The following is a 24,022-nucleotide window of genomic DNA, read 5'->3' as shown; positions in this document are numbered from 1 at the left end:
TGCAAAAAAAAAAAAAAAAAAAAAAAAAAAAGTAAGATTTGTGCCAGGCACTGTGGAGAGGCACATCGGGCCCTGCCTTCACAAAGCTCCCGACCCGCTGGTGACACCAGCGGAGCCCGGGACCACAGGACCAATGGAGGCAAGTGCCACAGCGCAGGGCTGTTCTGAAATCAGCTGCTGCCGGCCAAGTATTTATAGGAGTCATTAACATACACAGAGCTGACAGCCACGCCTTTCCTGGGGTGTCTGGTCCTCCCCCTACTTTTCCCTAATGCCTGGCTGGGAAAGACAAAGCCTTTCCAATTCTTTTTGAGTGAATTGAGATAATGAATTAAATCACCACCTGGCGAGTACTGAATTGTTGCAACTCCTGTAGAAGTCAGTCTGGCACTATCCAAATGACAAATGTGCTTGGCCTTTGGCCCTGCCACACCACTTGTAGGAATATATCTTGCAGGTATACTCAGCCATGTCGGAAAAGCCGTGCATACAAGGTCATTCAGAAGAGCATTGTCTGAAATAGCAAGTAGAAGCTGTGCGTAATGGCACGCGCCTGTAATCCCAGTCCTTGGGAGGCTGAGACGGGATCGCAGGTTCAAGTGTAGCCTCGGCAAGTAGTGAGACCCATCAGTCTAGTGAGACCCTGTTTAAAAAATAAAAGCCAGGCATGGTGGCACATGCTTGTAACCCCAGCATTTGGGTGATAGAGACCAGAGGATCGCAGTTCTCAGACAGCCTCACCCCTTCCCAACTCAGTGAGACCCTGTTTAAAAAAAACAACAACAACTAAAAAATAGTCTAGGGGTGTATCTTGGAGGTACAATGCCCCTGGGTTCAACCCCCAGTACTGCCAAAACAAACAAACAAACAAACAAACAAAATCGGGCTGGACGTGTAACTAAGCGATAGAGTGCCCCTGGGTTCAATCCTCTGTCTGTCTGTCTGTCTGTCTCTCTCTCTCTCTCACACACACACACACACACAGAGAAAAAAGAAAAGGAAAAAAAGTGTAAAGAAATAACAAATAGTTGGGAATAGCCTAAGAGCTGTCATGGAATGTCCATCTGTGGACACAAGATCAGGGACGTGCCCCGGTGTAAAAGGGAGAAGACCGTGGATATGTATTGTTAAGTGAAAACTGCCCAGCACAGGCAGTTTCAGTAAGCTACCATTCGTTATTTATAAACAGGGGCGGAGGAGAAGAGTGCACAGCTACAGATTTGCTTACGTACACGTGAAGAAACATGGGATACTCAGGAAACCGGCAAATGGATGAGGCGAGGAAGAGAAGCAGACAACTCAGCAGACAGGGACAGACAAGGGGGAGGGGTCTTATACTTTATATTTAAACCACATGATGTGTTATCTATTCAAAAATTTAAATTAATTGAATTCTAAAAAGTATCCCATGGAGCCAGGCTTGGTGGCGCATGCTTGTAATCCCAATATTCGAGAGGCTGAGACTGGAGGATCGTGGTTCGTGGACAGCCTCAGCTACTTAGTGAGGCCCTTTGCAACTCAGTGAGACCCTGTTTCAAAATAAAGAATAAAAAATAGGTCTAGGAGTATAGCCCCGAGGTAGAAAGCTCCTGGGTTCCACCCCTAGTACCACACACACACACAAAAATTAAATTCCTCATGGGAAGAGTTAACCCAGTTACTACAATTTCTGCCAAAAGGTAAAAGCCTAGTAGTAGTCTCATTCATTCAATGACCTGTGTGGTGGTGCAGATCTATAATCCCAGTACTTGGGAGACCAATACAGGAGGATCACAGGTTCAAGGACAGGACAGCCTTTGCAATGTAGTGAGACTCTCTACAACCTAGAGAAACCCTGTTTCAAAAAAAAAAAAAAATGACTATGGGGTATAGCTCAGAGGTAGAATGCCCATGGGCTCAATTCCCAGTAAAACACACACACACAAGCAGTCAAGACTCTTCTTTTTTGGGAGAGGGGTTCCTGGAAACCCTTCGACTTCTGGCTACACTCCCAGACCTATTTTATATATTTATTTGGAAACATGGTCTCTTAAGCCAGAGAGGCTGGTTTCAGCCTGCACGATCCTCCTGTCTCTGCCTCCCAAGTGCGGGGATTACAAGCCTGTGCCACCACGCCCTGCTCAAGAGACTTCTTTGCAGTGAGAGTTGAGGAGGGCTCTGCACTCACCACAGGCCGGGCATTGTGCTCAGCACTTCCCATGCACTCTATCTTACCCTCACCACAGTAAGGATCTAATATTATGGAAGAGAACGCAGAGGATGCTCTTGCCCAACACTCTCTGCGAATGTCCCGGCCCCCATCCTGGGCCGGGCTGGGCGCTAGGCACTGGGGACACCAAGGCACAACGCCCCTGCCTTCCAGAACCTACATTCTAGTAAGGGACATGGGCAAGAGAAATAGCAGATTCACAGGCTTGGAACTGCAAAGGGAGGGTTAGAACGTGGAGACTGAGGACTAGGGACAAAAGCAAGAGACTGGACATGAGCAAACCTCTCCCATAACACCCCTGGGCCAAGGACAGGCCGGCCAGCAGCCATGGAAGTCAGTGGCGCCGATGTGGGAGACAAGCCCTGCAGCCTCCGAATCAACAATAAACAAAGGCTGCCGTCTCTGGGAATCGAGGCGATCTGACAACACCCGGCTCATTTCATCAGTGTAGACATCCCTCCTGGACTTTGAAGCCTGAAGTGCCCTCCTTGAGCTGTCTACACAGATCAAATAAACTGGATGGCTGCCATATCTCAACCTCATTTTGTGCTAATCCACAATCACAGCCAGCTCCGTAACAATCCCACCAAACCATCTGAGCAGAGGCAAAAATAGTTCTCATGGGCAAAGACAGTTCCAAGATGGGAACGTTAACTCCTTGCTGCCTCTTGGAGAGGAAGGAGATCTCCAAGTGAGTTTTAGGAAGACTTGGAGAAGGGCGATTCTGTCCCTCTCCAAAGTGAAGTGGCACCCCTGTTTTTTCTCCTTACAGTTAAATGCCCTTCTGATTCCAGGAACCATAAATGAACGCCTGTGAGTTGACAACACACAGTAATGGTCTGGCTCTCAGAAAGGCAACCACACCATTAAGAAAATGGACTGTGCCAGGCTTGGTGATGCGCTCCTGTAATCCCAGTACTTGGAAGGCTGAGACAGGAGGATTGCAGGTGCAAGGCCAACCTCAGCAATCTAGCAAAGCTCTCAGCAACTTAGCGACACGCGTTTCAAAATAAAAAATAAGCCGGGCGTGGTGGCACACACTTGTGATCCCAGCACTTGGGAGGCTGAGACCGGAGGATTGCTCAGGTTCAGAGCCATCCTCAGCTACTTAGTAAGGCTCTCAGCAATTTAGTGAGACCCTGTTTCTAAATAAAATAGGAAATAGGCCTGGGAGTATAACTCAGGAGTAGAAAGCCCCTGGGCTCCATCCCCAGTACCACAAAAGAGACAAACAAATAAAAATAAAAAATAAAATGGGGGCAGGAGTGAAATGCCCCCCATACACACACACTAAAAAAAAAAAAAAAAAAAAAAAAAAGAGAAATAGAAAAAAGAACAGGTTTTGCCCTGTCTCCCAGGCACCTTTGTATTCACAGGAGCATTCTAGGGGAAATCTTACTCCTCCCTTCCCACCCCTGTCCACAAGCAGTATTCAGGATGTCAGAAAAGCCTTGTTCTTGTCACAGAGACTAGTTTGTCTAACAACAAACTCAGAAGCCAAGAGGCATTGCTAAAAAAATTATTAAAAATCTACACGAGTTCTTATATACACGTTCCTAGCTGTGGTTTCCATGGAAATAGACATCTGCTCTAGGGAGAAAGGTGGAGCGGTGGTGTAAGTGCTTTAAAATAATCAGTGTTTTGAAAGATTAATTTTTCCCCTGTCACAACATTAATAGAAATGTGAGATTTTTGTGTGGCAATTTCTTATATTTTGAAAAAAAATGCATCAAGTGGGTGGGACCTTCCTAGGCAAACCTCCTGATCAAATACAAAGACTTCAGAATAAAAGGCAGGTCTAGATCTCTTGGCCTTGGGGCCCTTGCTCATTCGAGTTGCCAGTTTGCCACATCAGCGAGGCCTTACCTCCACTCCCCTATAGATTTTTTTTTTCTTAATGATTGCTGAGATTCCACTCAGAAAAGCGACAGATGGAAGCACCTGGCGGTTCCAAGGCTAAGTTTCTGGGAGAGAGAAGCCTTTCAGGGTTTGGAATCTGAATCATTGCTGGTCCTGCTCACATGCTGAGGGAAAGCCCCGGACATTGTCTGGGGGAGGCCGACCCCACACAAGGGCGATTGTTGGAGAAATGCGGCAGCAAGCATATTTTGGGCAACATCGAATTGCTGATTGTTTCCTTTGTGTGGTGTTTGCTGCCTGTATGATCCAGTTTTCCTTGTCCTTAGCACCTATTGTGCTTAACTCTGGCACAACCCGGTGACTGACTAAACAGGAGAGTCTATTCATTTATTTAAGTATTGTGGATTGAACCCAGGATCATTCTGCCTCCAGGTGACACCCCCAACCCTTTTTTAAATTTTGAAACAGGGTCCCGCTAAATTGCTGAGAATCTTGCTACCTTGCTGAGGCTGGTCTCCTGCTGGAGCCAGCCGGCAAAAGTACGGGTTCTGAAGAGGGGGGTGAGGATGAAGAATTTTTAATTCTAATGTGGGGGAACCGCCAGCCTACTATCTCTACTGGCCGACCCCTGTTCCTGGGTCAGTATTTCCTACGGGTCAATGACTACACCTGAGTCAGTATTCTCTATTGCGTCGACGCTCCTGGCTGACGCTTATTTCTGGGTCAATCTCATCTTTATTGCGCCGACCCCGGGTTTGTTTTTCCAGAGTTATTTATACAGTCACAGGTCAATCAGCATTCTCGGCTATCACCACTGGAATACAATACAGACCAATCCAAAGCACATACATTACAGATAGGTAAATCAATACCCTCGTGCCATCACCACCTGATCTTCTCTCAGACCTTTTTGAACTTTCCATAACCCCAAACCTTGTTGACTCTGGGCGAAAGACAGTCAGCTGAGTCAGAAACATTAATCTAAGCTGGGCGTGGTGGTGCACGCTTGTAATCCCCGCGCTTGGGAGTCTGAGACAGGAGGATCGCACAGGTTCAAAGCCAGCCTCAGCTACTTAAGTGAGGCTTTCAGCAACTTGGTGAGACCCTGTTTCCAAATAAAATATAAAAAAGGTCTGGGAGTATAGCCCGGAGGTAGAAAGCCTCTGGGTTCCACCCCCATTACCACCCCTCCCCCCAAAAAAGAAACATTAATCTAGGGGAAAGCCTTAATGGCTCCCCATTAGTCTCCAACCTGCAATCTTCCTGTCTCAGCCTTCCAAGTGATAGGATTACAGGTGTGGCCACCTCATCCAACATGGAGTCTTTTTAAATTAATACTGTTGGCCAGGCGTGGTGGCACACGCTTGTAATCCCAGCGCTTGGGAGGCTGAGACAGGAGGATCGCATAGGTTCGAAGCCAGCCTCAGCTACTTAGTGAGGCTCTCAGCAATTTAGTGAGACCGTATTTCCAAATAAAAATATAAAAGAGGTCTGGGAGTATAGCCCAGAGGTAGAAAGCCCCTGGGTTCCACCCCTAGTACCACCAAAAAAAAAAAAAGGTTCTGTTAAAAAAATAAATTAGGACTGTTGTTCAGAGTTGATCCTATGTGTTTCATGGTTTAGAGGGACCAAGCCCATAAATAAGATGGTGTCCCTTCTGTTTAGGCTCTCAGAGTAGGTGCCTTGAGGTAGTGGCCATCAGCATAGCCTTGACAGGGAATGGGTGGAGGGGTCTGGGAACCACTGGCATTTCATTTATTTTCCCCCTCATTTTGATGTGAAAGGGGGGCCAATTATGCTAACACAGTCATGTTCAGACCAATATCCTTTGTGCTTCTGCTACGGTTATGATCTACTCAGGCCGGAGAGGACAGTGACCTTGTGGCTCCTTTTGTTTTGATTCTTAAAAAGAGCACTGCACAGCTCCGGGGAGCGCGTGCTCCAAGAACAAAAGCGACACTTAGCTGCAGTCTGCGCATCTAGAACTGCTGTAGCTCGTCCTTCCCTAGCACAGGGGCGGCTTGGCAGAACAGATGGAGTCCGCATTTAAGCCGAGTGGCTTTGTTAGACCAGAGGAGATCAAATTCCTGAGTCTCACGCTTTCCCGCACGGGTCCGGGTCACCAGCTCAGGAAGCTGCGGACCGCAGTGAGGACGCACCGGGCGGGGGGCGGGCCACGCCCGTGACCCGTCGACACCGGGCGGGTTAGGGACCAAGATGACGGCACAGTACAGGGGCACGGTGTGTCCGGAGTGAGACGCGGGGGCGTGGGCTGGCATTGTCCGGTCACAGGGCTCGGGCATCCCGGGCGAGGCCGCGGGGTGGGACACCAGAGGGCACCGCTCTGTCCCGCGCGGCCGCCGGGGTGACCGCCCAGGTCTAAGAGGTAGGGCGGACCCCCGCCCCGCCCCGCCCCGCCCCTAGGGATGTAGCGCCCGTGGCGACTCCGGCCGGGCCGCGACCCCGCCCTCGTGCGGGGTGAGGCCGCCGCCGGCCCGCGCTGACACCTGCCGACCCCGCCCGGCCCCCGCCCCGCATTGTCCTCGCCGCCGCCCGACTACACTTCCCGAGGTGCCGCGGGGGCGGGGCCGCCGGGGCGCACGTGCCGCGCGCTCAGCCAATGCGCGGCCCCGCGGGGACGTCACGTGCCGCTGTTTGGCGCTTTTGTGCGCGCCCGGGTCTGTTGGTCCTCAGTGTGGCCAGGCGGCTCGGACCGAGCAGGTGGGTGCGAGCTCCGAGCCGGCGGCGGCCGGGGGCCGGGGGCCGGGGGCCGGGCGGCAGCGGCGCGGTGGGGGGCGGCGGGCGGGGCCGCGGCCGGGGCGGGCGGGGGTCGCCGCTTTGTGCGGCTCGGGCGGAGCCTCGCCTTTGTCCCCGCTCCCTGGGGGCGCGGCCGTGGTGCGAGGGGCGCGGCCAGCGGGGCGAGCTCGCGGGGTCGGCCCCGGGCGTCGAGGAGACAATGGGGGGCGTGGGCCCGGCCGGCCGCCCCCCGCGCAGGCCTGCGGCGCCGTCCTCGGGGGTCCCCATTGTCTAAGGGCAGCGCGCGAGCCGCGAAGCCAGGGCCGGGCGGTCGGCGCTGCGCCCTCCCCACGGCGCCCTCGCCCGTGTCCGAGGGGCGGCGCCCGCGGAGCCGCGTGGACCCGGGGCAGCCGGCGGGGGATGCGGGCGGCCGGAGGAGGGGGCCGGCCGACGCGGGCCCGCAGGGCGGCCTTTCTCTCGGCCTGCCCCACCCGCCCGGGTGCGGCGGGGGTGGCGGCGGCTCGAGGTGCTTTTGGCGGGAGCTGGGGGGGCGCCCGCGCGGGGCGAGCCCGGGAGGGGCGGGGTTACCCGGATGGGACCGTTAGCCCCGCCCCGCCCTCCCCTTCCCACGCGCGCGGGCTCGGCGGTGTTGAGAGTTCGCGGAGATTCGAAAAGGCGCGGGGAGGAGAGGGGCGGGGCCAGGGGCCGGATTCAGGGCGCGCTCTGATTGGCCGGGGGGCAGCCTGTCCGCCCTGCTGGCCCTGGCTAGGGCCACGCCCATCCCGGTCCGGTGTTGCGTCTAAAGCCTTGCCGAGGTTCGGGGTTTTCGCTGTCGCAGATTAAATTCTAGCTGTTGGGGACCTGTGCTTGTAATTTTTCGGCACTAGCTTGGGATCTACAAGAGTCATCGTATAAGAATGCACAGGGGCTGTGGGATTTTTTAAAATTACTAAGGAGGTAAATATAACTTAAAACCTACAGGTTTATAACACAATTTTGCTCGCTGCTGGGCAAAGAGCTTAAACCCCAAGAACAATAGGAGTTGAACATTATTGGTTAATAGCTTGGGCGTTTTGTTATCCATCATGGCAGAAACAGACAAAGCAAGGGTGGGTGTTTCATTTGCACAATGAGTTGTAGACTGTATGTATTAAGATGGCTCCTATCTCACCATTGGGTTGAATCTAGAATACCTCCTCGTGGTTTGGGGAGGAATTTAATTTAGGGGAGCAGCCTTCAGCCTTATGGCTTCACCTCTTAATTTTAAAAATTCAACTGATTTTTAATAAGCAAGCTCAATTAATGTAATTCTCTGCAAATTTGCTTGAATTTTCCAGTATGTTTCAGTAATTTTTAGGAATATTGATAATTTTTCTCTCCCAGTTCATGTCTTATTCCACGTAGTGGTTATTCTGACATTGATGTATGTGTATGTGATTTGGGGTCCCTTTGTTGGTGACATACAGAAATTGATGCATGGTTTTGAAAATCGTTTTCAGGGTTTTCCTTGCCAGTGGATTGTGCAGAATACACTGCCAGTCTCTTGTCTTCTATTCACCATGGCTTCTTCTGGTAGGTAATCTAATTTAGAAAAGCTGAAATTGTGATGGGCATATATGATTTTAGAATAGGAGGTGGATCAGGTCTTGAGCTTTAAATTTGGCTCTTGTGTTTTGGTCTTCTCAAAACCTATATTATGAATAGAAGAATAAGAAATGATTATCACTTGAATGTACTGAAAGCCCATAATTGTTTCATAATTAGACAATTTGGCTTGGTCCAAAGCAAAATTGTAGAGTTTGTACAAGCCTTTGTTCATTAAAATGATGTCAAATACTAATTCCTCAAAATGATGTTTATTAATCCAAAGATACTGAGCTTTTTTTTCCTGGAAGATATTTAAATAGTTCCTTGCCAGCCGGGTGTGGTAGCGCACGCTTGTAATCCCAGCATTTGGGAGGCTGAGACTTGGAGGATCTCGGTTCGTGGACAGCCTCAGCTACTTAGTAAGGCCCTCCACAACTTAGACCCTGTTTTAAAATAAAGAATAAAAAAATAGGGCAGGGGGTGTAGCTCGGAGGAATGCCCCCCTGGGTTCCATCCCCAGACCTGCCCCCCCCCAAAAAAAAGGTTCATTACCTACAAACACATCTTCACCAGTCCTAATTTTATTAATTAAATTGACAATGGTTTTTAGAAAACTATAGAACCGTTTGTTAGGAGAAGTCTGTTTCTGAATTATCATAAATATGATCAACTCCAGATATTCAGGTGAAAGAGCTGGAGAAGCGTGCCTCAGGACAGGCATTTGAGCTCATTCTCAGCCCTCGGTCAAAAGAATCTGTCCCAGATTTCCCTCTTTCCCCTCCGAAGAAGAAGGATCTTTCTCTGGAGGAAATTCAGAAGAAATTAGAAGCTGCAGAAGAAAGACGCAAGGTAAACTGTGACGGAAAACAATATTTATTGATGCCACGAGGCAAAATGATTTTGTTTCCTTAATCGTAAGAAACAGTTGTAGCTACGCTGTGGTTATAGCAAAATTCATATGCGCCAGTGCCTAGAGGAAAATACCAGCCATTGTTTTGTCGCACTCTTAAAATGTTTTACTAAATTTTTTTTCTCCTTTAGCACAGTGACTAGGGTAGGAGTTCTCTCAAATAATGAAAATGAGAAAATAGTCTTAAGAATGTTAAGTAAGCCATTTTCCTGAAATCGTACAGCTAGTAAGTGTTGGAGCTGCACTCCAAGCCTACATCTGTTTTAAGCCAAAGTTCATGCTACTCAAGCTTCCTCTTTTTAAAAAACATTTTGGTGCCGGGGATTGAACCCAGAGGCATTCTACTTCTGAGCTACACTCTCAACTCTTTCTATTTTTTTATCTTTGAAACAGAGTCTTGCTAAGTTGCTGAGGCTGGCCTCACACTTACAATCCTCTTGTCTCAGCTTTCCAAGTACTGGTATTACAGGCATGTGCCACCACACCTGAATGGCTCATGCTTCTGAAGAACACAATATTTGTTGGCAAATGATTGTTTTGTTTTGCTTTTTAAGAATCATATAATAACACTTTAAGTTGTTAGTGAATATGTTGCTCAACTGGTATTATAATAGCTTTTTTTTTTCTTTTGGTATAAGGGATTGAACAGGGGAACATTCTGCCTCCAAGCTACAACCCCAGTCCTTTTTATTTTGAAATGGCCTCGATAGGTTATTGAGGCTATCCTTGAACCTGTAACCCTCCAGTCTCAGCCTCCCAAGTATTAGGATTACAGGCATGTGCTGCCACAACTGGCTATATGATAGCTTTTATCTAAGCAGAATCTATATAGAATTATTATAAAGTAGCCATCTTTAAAAAGAACTAATCAGAAAACAAATGCCAACATACTTGTGAAAAATTGGAAAACAAGTTTATAATTGAATATTAAAAGTATACCTTTCAGTATTATCCTACTCACTAAGCACTATATAAACTCATTTAGTCTCCCCTTTCTCTGTGACTATTGGCATTGGTAGGGTTGGGCATGGTGATGCCTGCCTGGAATCTTAGTACTTGGGAGGCTGAGACAGGGAGAATCACATATTCAAGGCCTAGTGCAGAAACTTAGGGAGACCCTGTTTCAAACTTAAAAAAACAAAACAAAAAGGACTAAGGTGTGTCTTGGGGATAGAATGCCTCTGGGTTCTGTCTGCAGTACCACACACAAAGTTGAAACACAAAAAGATGCCGTATAGCTGGGGTGTGGCTAAATGGTAGAACATTTGTCTACCATGCTACGGCCCTGGATTCAGCCCCAGCACAACAACAACAACAAAAAGAGGTGAAGTAGTAATTCACCCCAGACTAACACAGCTTCAGTGATTTGAATTCTAGCATCCAGACACAGACACATATAAAGGCCCCTTTGTAGACAGGTATAGTATGCCCTGTACCTTTCAGTGCCACAAGCTGCATGTGCACTGACCCACTGTTAGTGTGAGGATCATTTCCCCAGGAAAAGTGGCATTGTTTACATTGGTGTATCATCTGCCTGTTCTTATATAACTTTGAGGTCATGGAGTAGGAAGAAGCAATGCACCTGATGGGTAGACCAAGGAAAGATGTTTCAGGAATCACCCTGGCCCTCCAGTCATTAGCCTGTGCTTTATGTGGTAACTAGCTAAATATAGTGAAACTCCTATCATGATGAGGATATTGCAGAAGCAGTGGCAGGTATCTAGTTATACCCTACACGCCAGTGCTTCCAAACATTTCTGAATCTGTTTATCAGTAATGGCTAAAAATTTTTACAGTGAGCTCATTTTCTTTTGGTTAGCCTTTGAAATTAAACCAGAATTCTTTACAGTAAAGTGCCATTCCTAAGTATATATTACTCAAGTCATCTGGGTACCATTAAGCAGTAAATATTATAAGGATTTCCTTAAATAATTGGGCAAGAAATTTCTGAACAAATATGGGCAGTTTTCCAAAGTAAATACAAATACTAGAAAGAGATGATTTTCACTGTTTCACGATAGGGGTAGTTCAGGTCCTAACTAGAGTTTCAAGGACTCTTATTTTCTGCCTCTTCAGTCTCTCCTGACAATTTCTGTTGTAATTTTAACAAATACTGGAGACATATCAGAATCTAGCCTGCTAAACTTTCTTGCAGTCTCATGAAGCTGAGGTCTTGAAGCAGCTCGCTGAGAAACGAGAACATGAGAAAGAGGTGCTTCAGAAAGCAATAGAAGAGAACAACAACTTTAGTAAAATGGCGGAAGAGAAATTGACCCACAAAATGGAAGCTAACAAGGAGAACCGAGAGGCACAAATGGCTGCCAAACTGGAGCGCTTGCGAGAGAAGGTTGGTCTCTTGCTTGTAGAAGAGTTGAGAGCTTGAAGTCTGAGGCACCAAAGAATTGGCCTGATTGAATTAATTGCCTTGATAAAAAGTGATGTGTCTTTTATCATCAGTTTTGGAGCTTAACACATTAAATGAGAAAAGTCTTAGAATGGAATATGGAAGATTGGAGACTAGCTGAGTGATAGAGCACCTACCTAGCACATGTGAAGCCCTGGGTTCTACTCTGAGTGCTGCAAAGAAAAGGGGAATAAAAGGATATTGAGTAATTTCCAGCATAATCGCATGTTCCTTGGAAGAAGCGTAGGAGGCTTGGTCGTTAAGTTCCATAGTGACCCAGGAGGTTTAAAAATGCTGTCTTGAAACTCTTGTGTGATTGCCATGGGCTGTAGTATATGTGTTGAGGCGGAAGGAGGGAGGGTGCTTCAGGGTTGTTGTCTTTTTATCCCATTGATGATAGTTAATATACAATTTCTTTACAGGATAAGCACGTTGAAGAAGTGCGAAAGAACAAAGAATCCAAAGATCCTGCTGATGAGACTGAAGCTGACTAATTTGTTCTGAGAACTGACTTTCTCCCCCTCCCCTTCCTAAATATCCAAAGACTGTACTGGCCAGTGTCATTTTATTTTTTCCCTCCTGACAAATACTCTAGAAGCTGATGTAGGACTGTATAGGTAGAATCAGACTGTAAGATGTTGTTTTAGGGGCTAAAGGGGAGAAACTCAAAAGTGTTTTAATCTTTTTCTAAAGTGTTGGTCTTTTTAATGTAGCTATTTTTATTGTTGCATCTTTTCTACTTCAGTGCACTTGGTGCGCTGGGTTAATGGCTAGTACTTTTATTGGCTCTGTGAAAACATGTTTGTGAAGAGTATGTAGTGGCTTCTTTCAAACTGTTAGATGCTGAATATCTGTTCACTTTGCAATCCCAATTCTGTCCCAATCTTACCAGATGCTACTGTATTGAATGGTTAATAAAGTTGCGCAGTGCTGTTGGTGACAGTGACTTCGTTCTGTCCAGGTGATGAAGCTGTAGAGACCCGCCCTCCTGGTTTATATTTGTTCCCCGTGGGGCCTTTGGGCTGGTGGGAACCCCAGCGTGCACATCACTGCAAGTCCTCTGGCCTGGGTTCCTTGTCCAGAGTTGGTGGCATTGTCTTCTCCCACAATCATCACTTTGTGTTGCTGCCTCGGCCCAGATCAGCTGTTATTATATTTCTTCAGATGTTTATTTGCAAACAAGCAGTTACTTGTTCTGTGTCCCTGGTAAGAAGAAAGATAAAAGGCACAATGGTGTTTCTAGAGAACAGTTTAGAGGGAGTCTTAAGATCTTCGGATATTTGATGGTTTGCTCAATATTACAGTTGGGGTGGTAGTGCAACTAATACTCTCCTTCTGTAGAAGTGATGGTTGACTTGAGAATTGGAATACTAATAAAACTTTCAAAGCTGTCATAGCAAATCCTGTGATGGGGGACTTTGACTATTTCCTGGAGTAGCTTTTAACTTGGGTGGTAGAAGTTGGCAGGTAGTTCATCTAATTCAGAGGCCACAGTACCCTTATCAGCACATTGCCTCTCAATTCAGGGAAAGCCTCTGGATTGCCTAGGTTGTTTGGGAAATAGCCTTAATTGCATATGAATATCTGCTTCATATATATCTATGAAGCAAATATACATATATATATATCATGTATGTTTGGAAGCCAAGTATCTATAGTAAGAATAGTTTCAAGAGGATTTCTACAGGTGCAGTGGGAATACAAGCTGCTAACCTGTGGGCTTCTGCAGCTCTGGCTCTTTTTTTGTTGTTGTTTTGCAGTGCTGGAGGTAGAACCCAGGGGCATTCTACCTCTGAGCTACACCCCATCCCCATTTTTTACTCTTTAATTTTGAAACAGCATCTCACTGAGTTGCAAGGGGCCTCACTAAGTAGCTGAGACTGTCCACAAACCCTGATCCTCCAGTTTCAGCCTCCCAAATTCTGGGATTATAAGCATGCGCCACCATGCCCAGCTCTGGCTCAATCTTGATTTGGGTTTTAAAGAATTTATTTTGTGCCGGGCGTGGTGGCGCACGCTTGTAATCCCCGCGCTTGGGAGGCAGAGACAGGAGGATCGCGCAGGTTCGAAGCTAGCCACGCGCGCTGGCTTAGGAGACCCTGTTTCCAAATAAAAATGTAAAAATAGGTCTGGGAGTGTAGCCCGGAGATAGAAGGGCTTCCAGGAACCCCAGTACCACCAAAAAAAAAAAAAAAAAGAATTTATTTTGTTTCTGGGGATTGAACCCAGGGGCATTCTACAGTGCTACACCCGCAGCCCTATTTTATTTGGAAACAGGTCTCACTAAATTGCTGAGGCTGGTCTTGAGCTTGCGATCATCCTGTCTCAGCGTCCCAAGTACTGGGATTATAGGCCTCCTCCATCAAGCCCGGTTCACTAAACTTATTTATGGGAACAATAATATACTACTTCCTGTGTTAGGATTGAATGAGTGTGGGTAGAGAGAGGCCACTTAGAAGTATTCAGTATGTATTTAAGCACTATAAGAAAGTAATTATTGCTGTTTTCAGCCAGAGGCTAAATAAGCAATCTTAGTTTAGAGTTTTTTGTATGTGGTACTGGGAGTGGAACCCAGGGGCATTCTACCTCTGAGCTGCACACCCAGCCCTATTTTTAAATTTTGAAACAATCTCATCTGAAACAGGTCCATGGTGCCCTGACTTCCTGTGAGAAGGTGCTCCCAAGCCTTCATCTCATGACCACGATGTCAGAGAACTGAAAGGAGGGGATGCTACTTCCCCATGAAATTGGAAGCCGGGGCCTCTGCATCTCACTCTCACCTTTGGAGAAGCAGGCCTGGGCCCAGTTTAAGGATCAGGTGAAAAGGCAGGGCTAGGTCTGTTACGTAACCACCTCAAGAGTCTACATTAGACTTGGGAGAGGAGTGAGGTACCTGTGAGCTGCTTGGGGGGGTGTTTGTTTTGCAGTACCAAGACAAACCCCAGGGCCTGGTGCATGCTAGGCCAGGCTCTCAGACTGAGCTACATCTCCAGCCCCGTGGGGAGTGACAGCCCCTTCCCCAGCCTAAGTACTCTGTATCTTACTCTTACAAGTCAAGCAGCACTTCCTGTAAGTTGGTCTCATAAGGCCAGAGTCGTGTGACTGCAGCCTGGGGCCTGTTATCATAAGCAGACACCATTCTCTACATCTTTAGTGATAGTGGGGTTTATTCCTTCCTCAGGTTTTTGCATGTGGACTTTGTGACTGACTGCCCTCCATGGGAGAGACATTTGCAATGGAGGTCCTGGAATCAGCATGTTTAACAAGCACCAGAATGTGCTCCGCCTTGGGCTAGGGTTAGGAAGAGGCTGAGGTAGGCCCAGCCCTTCCTGTCACTTCCAGTGCTTACTCATGAAGGGGAGGAACATTGTAGAGCCTTCCCTGAGTGATACTCTGGACCAGCGCCTGACATCAAGTGTGCTCTAGGGCTTGGCACAGTAGTAATGGCCTGGGCAGCCTGCGAAGTGCAGAAGAGAGGGCTCTGCTCTAGTCTTTTTATTTTTTTTGTACTGGGAATTTAACCCAGAGCATTCTATACCCTCAGCCCCCTACCCCCCCCCTTTTTTTTTTTTTTTTTAGTACTGGGGATAGGCCCCGGCATTCTATTTCTGAGCTACACCCCAGCCCTATTTTTTTTTTTTTTTTTTTTGCGGGTCTAGGGATGGAACCCATGGGGAATTTGACCTCCGAGCTACACCCCCTGCCCTATTTTTTATTCTTTATTTTGAAACCGGGTCTCACTGAGTTGCAGAGGGCCTCACTAAGTAGCTGAGGCTATCCTCGAACCATGATCCTCCAGGTCTCAGCCTTCCTAATGCTGGGATTACAAGCGTGCGCCACCACGCCCGGCCCTATTTTTTATTATTTATTTTGAAACAAGGTCTCATGGAGTTGCCAAGGGCCTTACTAAGTAACTGAGCCTGTCCTGGAACCATGATCCTCCCATCTCAGCATCACAAATGCTGGGATTACAAGCGTGGGCCACCACACCCAGCTTCCCCAGCCCATTGTGTGTGTGTGTGTGTGTGTGTGTGTGTGTGTGTGTGTGTGTGTGTGTGTGTGGTACTGGGGTTCCTGGAAGCCCTTCTACCTCTGGGCTACACTCCCAGACCTATTTTTTTTACTTGGAAACAGGGTCTCTTAAGCCAGCAAGACTGGCTCTGAACCAGCACGATCCTCCTGTCTCCGCCTCCCAAGCGCAGAGATTACAAGCGTGCACCACCACATCCGGCTCCACTTTAAATTTAACTTAATTGTATGTTCTGGGAATTGAGCCCAGGGTCTTTCACTTTATTTTGTTATGGGTGGTACCTGGGGCATTCTACCTCTTGAGTTATACCCTAGCCCTATTTTTAAATTTTGAAACAGGGTCTCAATAAATTGTGGAGTGCTTTACTAAATTGCTGAGGCTGGCCACAAACTACAATCCTCCCAAGACCTGGGATTACAACTGTGCATCACCATGCCCAGCTCATGTTTATTTTTTGCGACAGTAGGGATTGAACCCAGGGGCATTCTACCTCTGAGCTACATCCCCAGCTTTATTTTTATTTTGAAACAAGGTCTCACTAGGTTGATGAGTCTTGCTACTTGCTGAAGCTGTCCTCAAGCCTGCAATCCTCCTGTCTCAGCCTCCCAAGTACTGGGATTAGAGGCATGTACCACCACACCTGGCTTACATATTTATTTTAAATTAGTTTTCGTGGTACTGGTGATTGAACCCAGGGGCATTCTGCTTTCAAGCTACACCTCCAGCCCTATTTTTTATTATTTTATTTTGAAACAAGGTCTCAGTTGCAGAGGGCCCAAGTAGCTGAGGCTGTCCACAAACCAATGATCCTCTTTTCTCAGCCTCCCAAGTACTAGGATTACATGCATGGGCCAGCACACCCAGCTATTTTATTTTGAAACAGTCTCACTAAATTGCTAAAGGTATCAATAGATTGCTAAGGCTGGTCTTGAACTTGTGATCCTCCTGTTTCAGCCTACCAAGTACAGGGATTACAGGTGTGTACCACCATGCTTGGCAAGAGATAGTTCTTTGAAAACTTGGACCATATTTGAACCCTAACAAGGCACTTAACACTTAGTAAGCAAGCCATACTTAATGGCTTGTAGCAGACTGCCCTCCATGCCTTTGTCCTAAGCAGTGGATGTCCAAGCTATGCCCAGCACTTTATTATTTTTTAAACAGTCTCACTAGGTTGCTGAGAGTTTTGCTACATTACTGAAGCTGGCTTTGAGCCTGTGATCCTCCCATCTCAACCTCCCAAATACTGGGATTGCAGGCATGTATCACCACACCTGGCACATTTGAAGGCTTTAGAATACAAGGAACCCGCCAGGTGTGGTGGCGCACGCTTGTAATCCCTGCGCTTGGGAGGCTGAGACAGGAGTATCTCACAGGTTCGAAGTCAGCCTCAGCTACTTAGTGAGGCTCTCAGTAACTTAGTGAGACCCTGTTTCCAAATAAATTATAAAATAGGGCTAAGGATATAGCTTGGAGGTAGAAAGCCCCTGGGTTCCACCCCCCAGTACCACACACACACACACACAAAGAATACAAGGAACCATAGGTTGGTGAACACAGCCTTTTTTTTTTTTTTTTGGTGGTACTGGCGATAGAACCCTTCTACCTCCAGGCTACACTCCCAGACCTGTTTTATATTTTTTTTATTTGGAAACAGGGTCTCTTAAGCCAGCGAGGCTGGCTCGAACCAGCCAGATCCTCCTGTCTCTGTCTCCCAAGTGCGGGGATTACAAGTGTGCCTTGGCAAACACAGCCATTTTAAGGAAGAGAAAGTGGAGGCAGGTGACTAGGAGAGCAGATGGAATAGAGACCACACTGGGGAGCTGCTGGAAACACAGGTTGGGCGGGTGTTGGCTAGAAGGGATGCCTTTGAGCTCTGGAGGGTAACCTTAGTGAGCCAGCAAGGAGCCGGGAAGTGCGTGCTGAACAGGAAAGCCCAGCAGGAGAAGCAGACCTCCACAGCTGAGAAGAAGAAGTACCAGTGCCAGAGCCACTGTTGAGTGTTTGACTCGCAAGCATGTTATGTAAAAATGGTTCACTGCAGAGAGAAGGGAACAGGTTTGCGAAGGTCCTAAGCTAGTAAGGGAGTCTAACCCGGCAGTCCTACTCCAGGCCCTGGATAGGAGGGGAGCTCTGTCAGCCCAGATCCTCTGTTGCCCTGAACAATACTCCAGACCCAGCAGCACCACCCCCCTAAAAGGCAATTGTGACATCTCATGATTCTGGCATACCATCTTCCTCTCTAGCACTTTGTAAAGGTATTCCTGCCTATCGTTTTCCCAGTGACAATTGGCCTTTCCAAGCAAATATCTACTTGTTGACAAGAATTTGGCTGCCTTCCTGCTAATTCAGCTATTTGAATAACTGGTTTTGTGTGGGGTGGGGGGTGTTGGGGATTGAACCCAGGGGTATTCTACTTAAGCTATACTCTCAGCCCTATTTTTTTTTTTTTTTAATTTGGAAACAGGGTCTCACTAGGTTGCTGAGGGCCTTGTTAAGATGTGGAGGCTGGCAGTGATTCTCCTGTCTCAGCCTACCAAGTACTGGGATTATAGGCATGTGCCATCTCACCTGACTAGAGTCATTATTAAATAATAAATGATAGGCTATAGATGCTCTTCTCTTTTTGGATAGAGGTTGAAGTAGGTGCACTGGAAGTTCCAAATCTAAGGCTATGATTCTCTACCTGGATATATATATATATATATATATATATATATATATATATATATGTACTTTTTTTAGGTGGGGTCTCATTGTTAGGCCAGGCTGGCCTGGAATTCATGATCTTTCCACCTCAATCTTGTGATTAGCTGGAATTACAAGAAACATGCCAACACACTCAGTTCTCTACCTCAGTCGATTGCAGGCTCCCTGTAACCAGGGGCCATGTCACAGTTGCTGAAGATTCCTCCACTGAACTGAACCCTGAAGTTCCAGAAATACATTGGTGAGCCAAGTCTCCTGACACCTGCCTCTGCCCAAGTGAAGTAGAAGATCACAAGTATCCCTGTGGCTGAAGCCTCCTGCCAGTGGAAGCTGATATGTTTCTTGTGTATGGATGTACTTAGGTTTGTGTGTGTGTGTGGTACTGGGGTTCCTGAAAACCCTTCTACCTCCAGGCTACCCTCCCAGACCTATTTTATACTTTTTTTTTTTAATTTGGAAACGGGGTCTCTTAAACCAGCATGGCTGGCTTCGAACCTGCGCAATCCTCCTGTCTCCGGAGGCCTCCCAAGTGCCGGGGATTTGCAAGCGTGGACCACCACGCCCGGCAGTATCTAGGTTTTTATTTATTTATTTATTATTATTATTTTTTTTTTTTTTGGTGGTACTGGAGGTGGAACCCAGAGGCTTTCTACCTCTGGGCTATACTCCCAGACCTATTTTATATTTTATTTGGAAACAGGGTCTCACTAAGTTGCTGAGAGCCTCACTAAGTAGCTGAGGCTGGCTTCGAACCTGTGCGATCCTCCTGTCTCAGCCTCCCAAGCGCTGGGATTACAAGCGTGTGCCGCTACGCCCGGCAGTACCTAGGTTTTTAAAACTTAGTTGTAGGGTTTGGTTGGGCTCGAAAATGCAGCAGCCTCAGCAACAGGGCTCACCTGTAGCTGAAAGGCCTCACCTTTGCCCAGGATGGCCAAGAGCATGGTATCTTGCCTGGCCTTGGCCACCAAGCCCTGCTGAGACAGGTAAAGTGCTGAAGTTGGATCCAAGAGAACAAATAAGCAGATGCCCTGCGACTGCCATCTTGGAAGGTGGCAGGGAGGGGAGGACTGAGCCTCTGCAGTGCTGGGGCTTCTGGCCTGGGCTTCCCTCACTGGCAAAAAGCCCCTTATGCACTGGGGGAGTTGGTGAGTGCTCCCCACGCTAAGCTAGCTTCCCTCCTTTCCTTTTTCTTGCTGTCTGTGCTTAAGAGAAGCAGCTGAATATTATTTGCATTGTCTAACTGAATTCCCAAAAGAATGTTCTGAGATTATCATGCCTATTTCACAGGAGAGAAATAAGGCAAGTGAGACATTTAGGTGATTTGCCAAAAGTGACAACCGGCAGGTACTAGAATCAAACCCAAATTTTAACATCCAGGCTATACTGGAGCTCCTCATGTATCCCATATGTAATTCATTAGTAATTATGCACTTGTTGATTTCAAGTGTGTCTCAGCCAGAACACAGGGTCTTCAGGAGCTGGCAGTGTACCTGAGTCCTTGCCACTAACTCTCCAGCTCTGAGCCTGGCTCCTGGTGAGAGGTTAGTCAATACGTGCTGAATTAAATAATTGAGTTGGGAAGCCGGGCCTGGTGGCGCACGCTTGTAATCCCACATTTGGGAGGCTGAGACAGGAGGATCGCACAGGTTCGAAGCCAGCCTCAGCTACTTAGTGAGACTCTTTCAAAATAAAGGATAAAAGGGCTGGGTGTGGTGGCGCACACTTGTAATCCTAGCATTTGGGAGGCTGAGACAGGAGGATTGCACAGGTTTGAAGTCAGCCTCAGCTACTTAGTGAGACTCTTTGCAGCTCAGTGAGACCCTCTTTCAAAATAAAGGATAAAAGGGCCGGGTGTGGTGGCGCACACTTGTAATCCTAGCATTGGGGAGGCAGAGACAGGAGGATCGCAGTTCACGGACAGCCTCAGCTACTTAGCAAGGCCCTTTGCAACTCAGTGAGGCCCTGTTTCAAAAACTAAAAGACTAAAAATAGGGGTTAGGGGTGTAGCTCAGAGGTTCCATCCCCAGTACCGCAAAAAATAAATAAATAAATAAAATTAAATTAAAAAAAGAATAAAGAACTGGGCGTGGTGGTGCACGCTTGTAATCCCAGTGGTTGGGAGGTTGAGATAGGAGATCACACAGGTTCAAAGCCAGCCTCAGCTACTTAGTGAGGCTCTCAGCAACTTAGTGAAACCCTGTTTCCAAATAAAGTATAAAATAGATCTGGGAGTATAGCCTGAAGGTAGAGAAGTCCCTGGGTTCCACCCCTAGTACCACACACACAAACACACACACACACACACACACACACACACACACACACACACACACAAAGAATAAAAAATAAGGCCGGGTGTGGTGGCGCACGCTTGTAATCCCAGCATTTGGGAGGCTGAGACCAGAGGATCGCAGTTCCAGGACAGCCTCAGCTACTTAGTGAGGCCCTCTGCAATTCAGTGAGACCTGGTTTCAAAATAAAGAATAAAAAAATAGGGCAGGGGGTGTAGCTCGGAGGTCGAATACTCCTGGATTCCATCCCCGGACCCACAAAAAAAAAAAAAAAAGAATAAAAAATAGGAATGGGGCGGAGCTCAGAGGTAGAATGCCTCTGGATTCAATCCTCAGTACTAAAAATAAATAAATAATCCGGGTGTGATGGTTATGCTTGTAATAATCAGTCCTGAGGGGCTAAGACAGGAGGCTCTCAGGTTTGCAGCCAGCCTCAGCTACTTAGGCCCTCTACTACTTAGTGAGACCCTGTTTCAAAATAAAGAATAAACATAGGGCTGGGTAGAATGCCCCTGGATTCCATCCCTAGTACCACAAAAATAAATAATAAATATAATAATAATTGAGTTCGGTGATTCCTGTGGTCTACCTAAGGGCACCTGCTTTGTCCTTGTTCTATGTGGACCCCAGGGAGAGTCAACTGGAGTTCTATTTTTTTTTTTCTTTTTGTAGTACTAGGGATGGAACCCAGGGGCATTCTACTTCCAAGCTACACCTCTGGCCCTTTTTTTTTTTTTTTTTCATACTGGGAATGGAACCCAGGGGCATTCTGCCTCTGAGCTACATCCCCAGCCCTATTTCCTATTTTTTATTTTGAAACAGGGTCTCACTGAGTTGCAAAGGGCCTCACTAAGTAGCTGAGGCTGTCCATGAACCGTGATCCTCCTGTCTCAGCCTCCCAAATGCTGGGATTACAAGTGTGCGCCACCACACCCAGCTTTTTATTTGTAATTTTGAACAAGGTCTCACTGAATTGCAAAGGGCCTCACTAAGTAGCTGAGGTTGTTTGCGGATGGCAATCCTCCTGTCTCAGCCCCCCAAGTGCTGGAATTACAGGCGAGTGCCACCACGCCTGCTTACAACTTGAGTTCTTGAAGCAAAGGATGGCTCTGCTCTGGTTTTGCAGATTTGCCTGTGCCCAATTCTTAATGGGATCCTCCTAAAGACACAAGCTGGTGGCCTGCAGCCAGCTACAGCCTATGCTGTTTTAAGTTATTGAATTAGTTGACAATTCCAAGTGAAAATCTGATTTGAGGCTTAAACTGTTAGATCTGGCAGCCCTGAGTACACAGTCCCACCCAGGCGCAGCAGCTGCTCTGAGCAGCTGCTGCCCTCTTGAGGTGGGACTGTGCTCTGCAGCTCTCCCTACCTTTCTGGACCACACACTTTGACCCGTCCTGCCCCGCCCACCTGGAGGGAGGCCTGGGGATTCAAGTCCCTGACACAGATAACAACTGCATCAATCGGCCAGACTTTCAAAAGTGTAGCCGCGCATGATGGCCCTGGGCAACTCAGTGAGACCCTGTTTCAAAATAAAGGATAAAAAATAGGGGGTGTAGCTTGGAGGTAGAATGCCCCTGGGTTCCATCCCCAGTACTGGAAAAAAAAAAAAAAAGATGTAAAAGAAAAAGTGAGGCCCGGTGTGGTGGCACACACTGTAATGCGCTTGGGAGGCTGAGACAGGAGGATCGCATGGGTTCGAAGCCAGCCTCAGCTACTTAGTGAGGCCCTCAGCAACTTAGTGAGACCCTGTTTCCAAAACATATATAAAAAAGGTCTGGGAGTATAGCCCGGAGGTAGAAAGCCTCTGGGTTCCATCCCCAGTGCCACCAAAAAAAAAAAAAAAAAAAAGAAAAGAAAAAGTGAACCTCCCTCTAAGTCCCCCAGTTGCCCCTCTTATTGGCCAGACACCAAATGGGCATCAGGGTAACTTGGAACTTTTTTTTAAATGGAGATTCTGGACCCTCATCAGATCCCTAGAGGTACAATTTTTAAAACTGGAATCTAGGTATCTAAGGGGAGGGTACTGGGGATTGAATTCAAGGACATCCTACCTCTGATCTACATCCCAGACCCTTTTTAAAATTTTTTATTTAAAACAGGTTCTTGCTAGGTTTGTTTGTTTGTTTTTTGGTGGTGGTACTGGAGGTGGAACCCAGAGGCTTTCTACCTCCGGGCTATACTCCCAGACCTTTTTAATGTTTTATTTGGAAACTGGGTCTCACTAAGTTGCTGAGAGCCTCACTAAGTAGCTGAGTCTGGCTTCGAACCTGTGTGATCCTCCTGTTTCAGCCTCCCAAGCGCAGGGATTACAAGCTTGCGCCACCACGCCCGGCTTCTTGCTAGGTTTTTAAGGCTAGCCTTGAACCTGTAATTCTGTCTCAGCCTCCCAAGTACTGGGATTATCAGGCATGTGCCAGTGTTCCTGGCTAGTACCTAAATTTTTTCTTTCTTTCTTTTTTTTTTTTTTTTTGGTACTGGGGGCTTGAACCCAGAGGCAGTCTACCTTCAAGCTACACCCCCAGCCCAATTTTATTTCTTATTTGGAAACAGGGTCTCACTAGGTTAATAAGAATCTCACTACTTGCTGATGCTGTCCTTGAACCTGCGGATCTTCCTGTCTCAGCCTCCCAAGTAGGGGACTACAGGCATTCGCTACCACGCCCAGCCAGTTATCTAAATTTGTAAAGACCCAAAATGTTTTCTGTTGCTCCTGCAGGTAGAGACCACTGTACTCAGGATGCCAAGTCCTGCGTATAGTGGCCATCGCTAATCCTCATGGTCTGGTGGAGATGAGTCTGGAGCTCTGCCATCAGTGCAGATTGTACTCTGAGCAGGTAAGGGGATGCAGGGCCTGAATTCAGCCATGCCTGAGAACCAAGGCACATGAGCATCCTACACCCACCCCAGTACCCCCAGAAGCAGGTACCACTTTGTAACTTACTATGTCAACTATTCCATACACATACACATGCAGGGAGACCTGTGCTGGGATGTGGGGTGCAGACCAAGGACTTCTCGGTCTGGGTGCAGGCTTAGGATGACTCGTTTGGTGTGCAATTCGAAATAAGAGAAGGCATCTCAGTCCTGTACTGCCCAGCCCCACCCTGCAGCTCCCAGTGGCACTGGGCACCGCCCTTCTCCCGCCACTGCAGGAGCACTTTAAAAGCAGCACGCATCCAAAAGGCCCTGGGGACTGGAGTGGAAGGAGAGGTCAGCCATAGGCCAGACCACTGCGCCTGGCCTGCACTTGGGTTGACTCGTTAGTATCTAGAAGTATCCACAA

General features: G+C 47.5%; 1 protein-coding gene across 1 annotated transcript; it reads left to right on the top strand.

Annotated features, from left to right (window-relative positions):
* Positions 1–7,225: 7,225 nt before the first annotated feature.
* On the top strand, positions 7,226–12,200 carry STMN1 (stathmin 1; the record flags this gene model as incomplete). Its single annotated transcript, XM_080691353.1, has 4 exons — positions 7,226–7,460; positions 9,069–9,241; positions 11,458–11,649; positions 12,129–12,200. The coding sequence occupies 4 exons, from the start codon at positions 7,226–7,228 to the stop codon at positions 12,198–12,200; spliced, it is 672 nt and encodes a 223-aa protein (XP_080547479.1).
* Positions 12,201–24,022: the final 11,822 nt, after the last annotated feature.

The sequence above is a fragment of the Muscardinus avellanarius genome, assembly GCF_963383645.1.
Source record: "Muscardinus avellanarius genome assembly, chromosome: 3".
Classification (NCBI taxonomy): domain Eukaryota; kingdom Metazoa; phylum Chordata; class Mammalia; order Rodentia; family Gliridae; genus Muscardinus; species Muscardinus avellanarius.
This window is presented reverse-complemented; position numbering and strand designations above follow the sequence as displayed.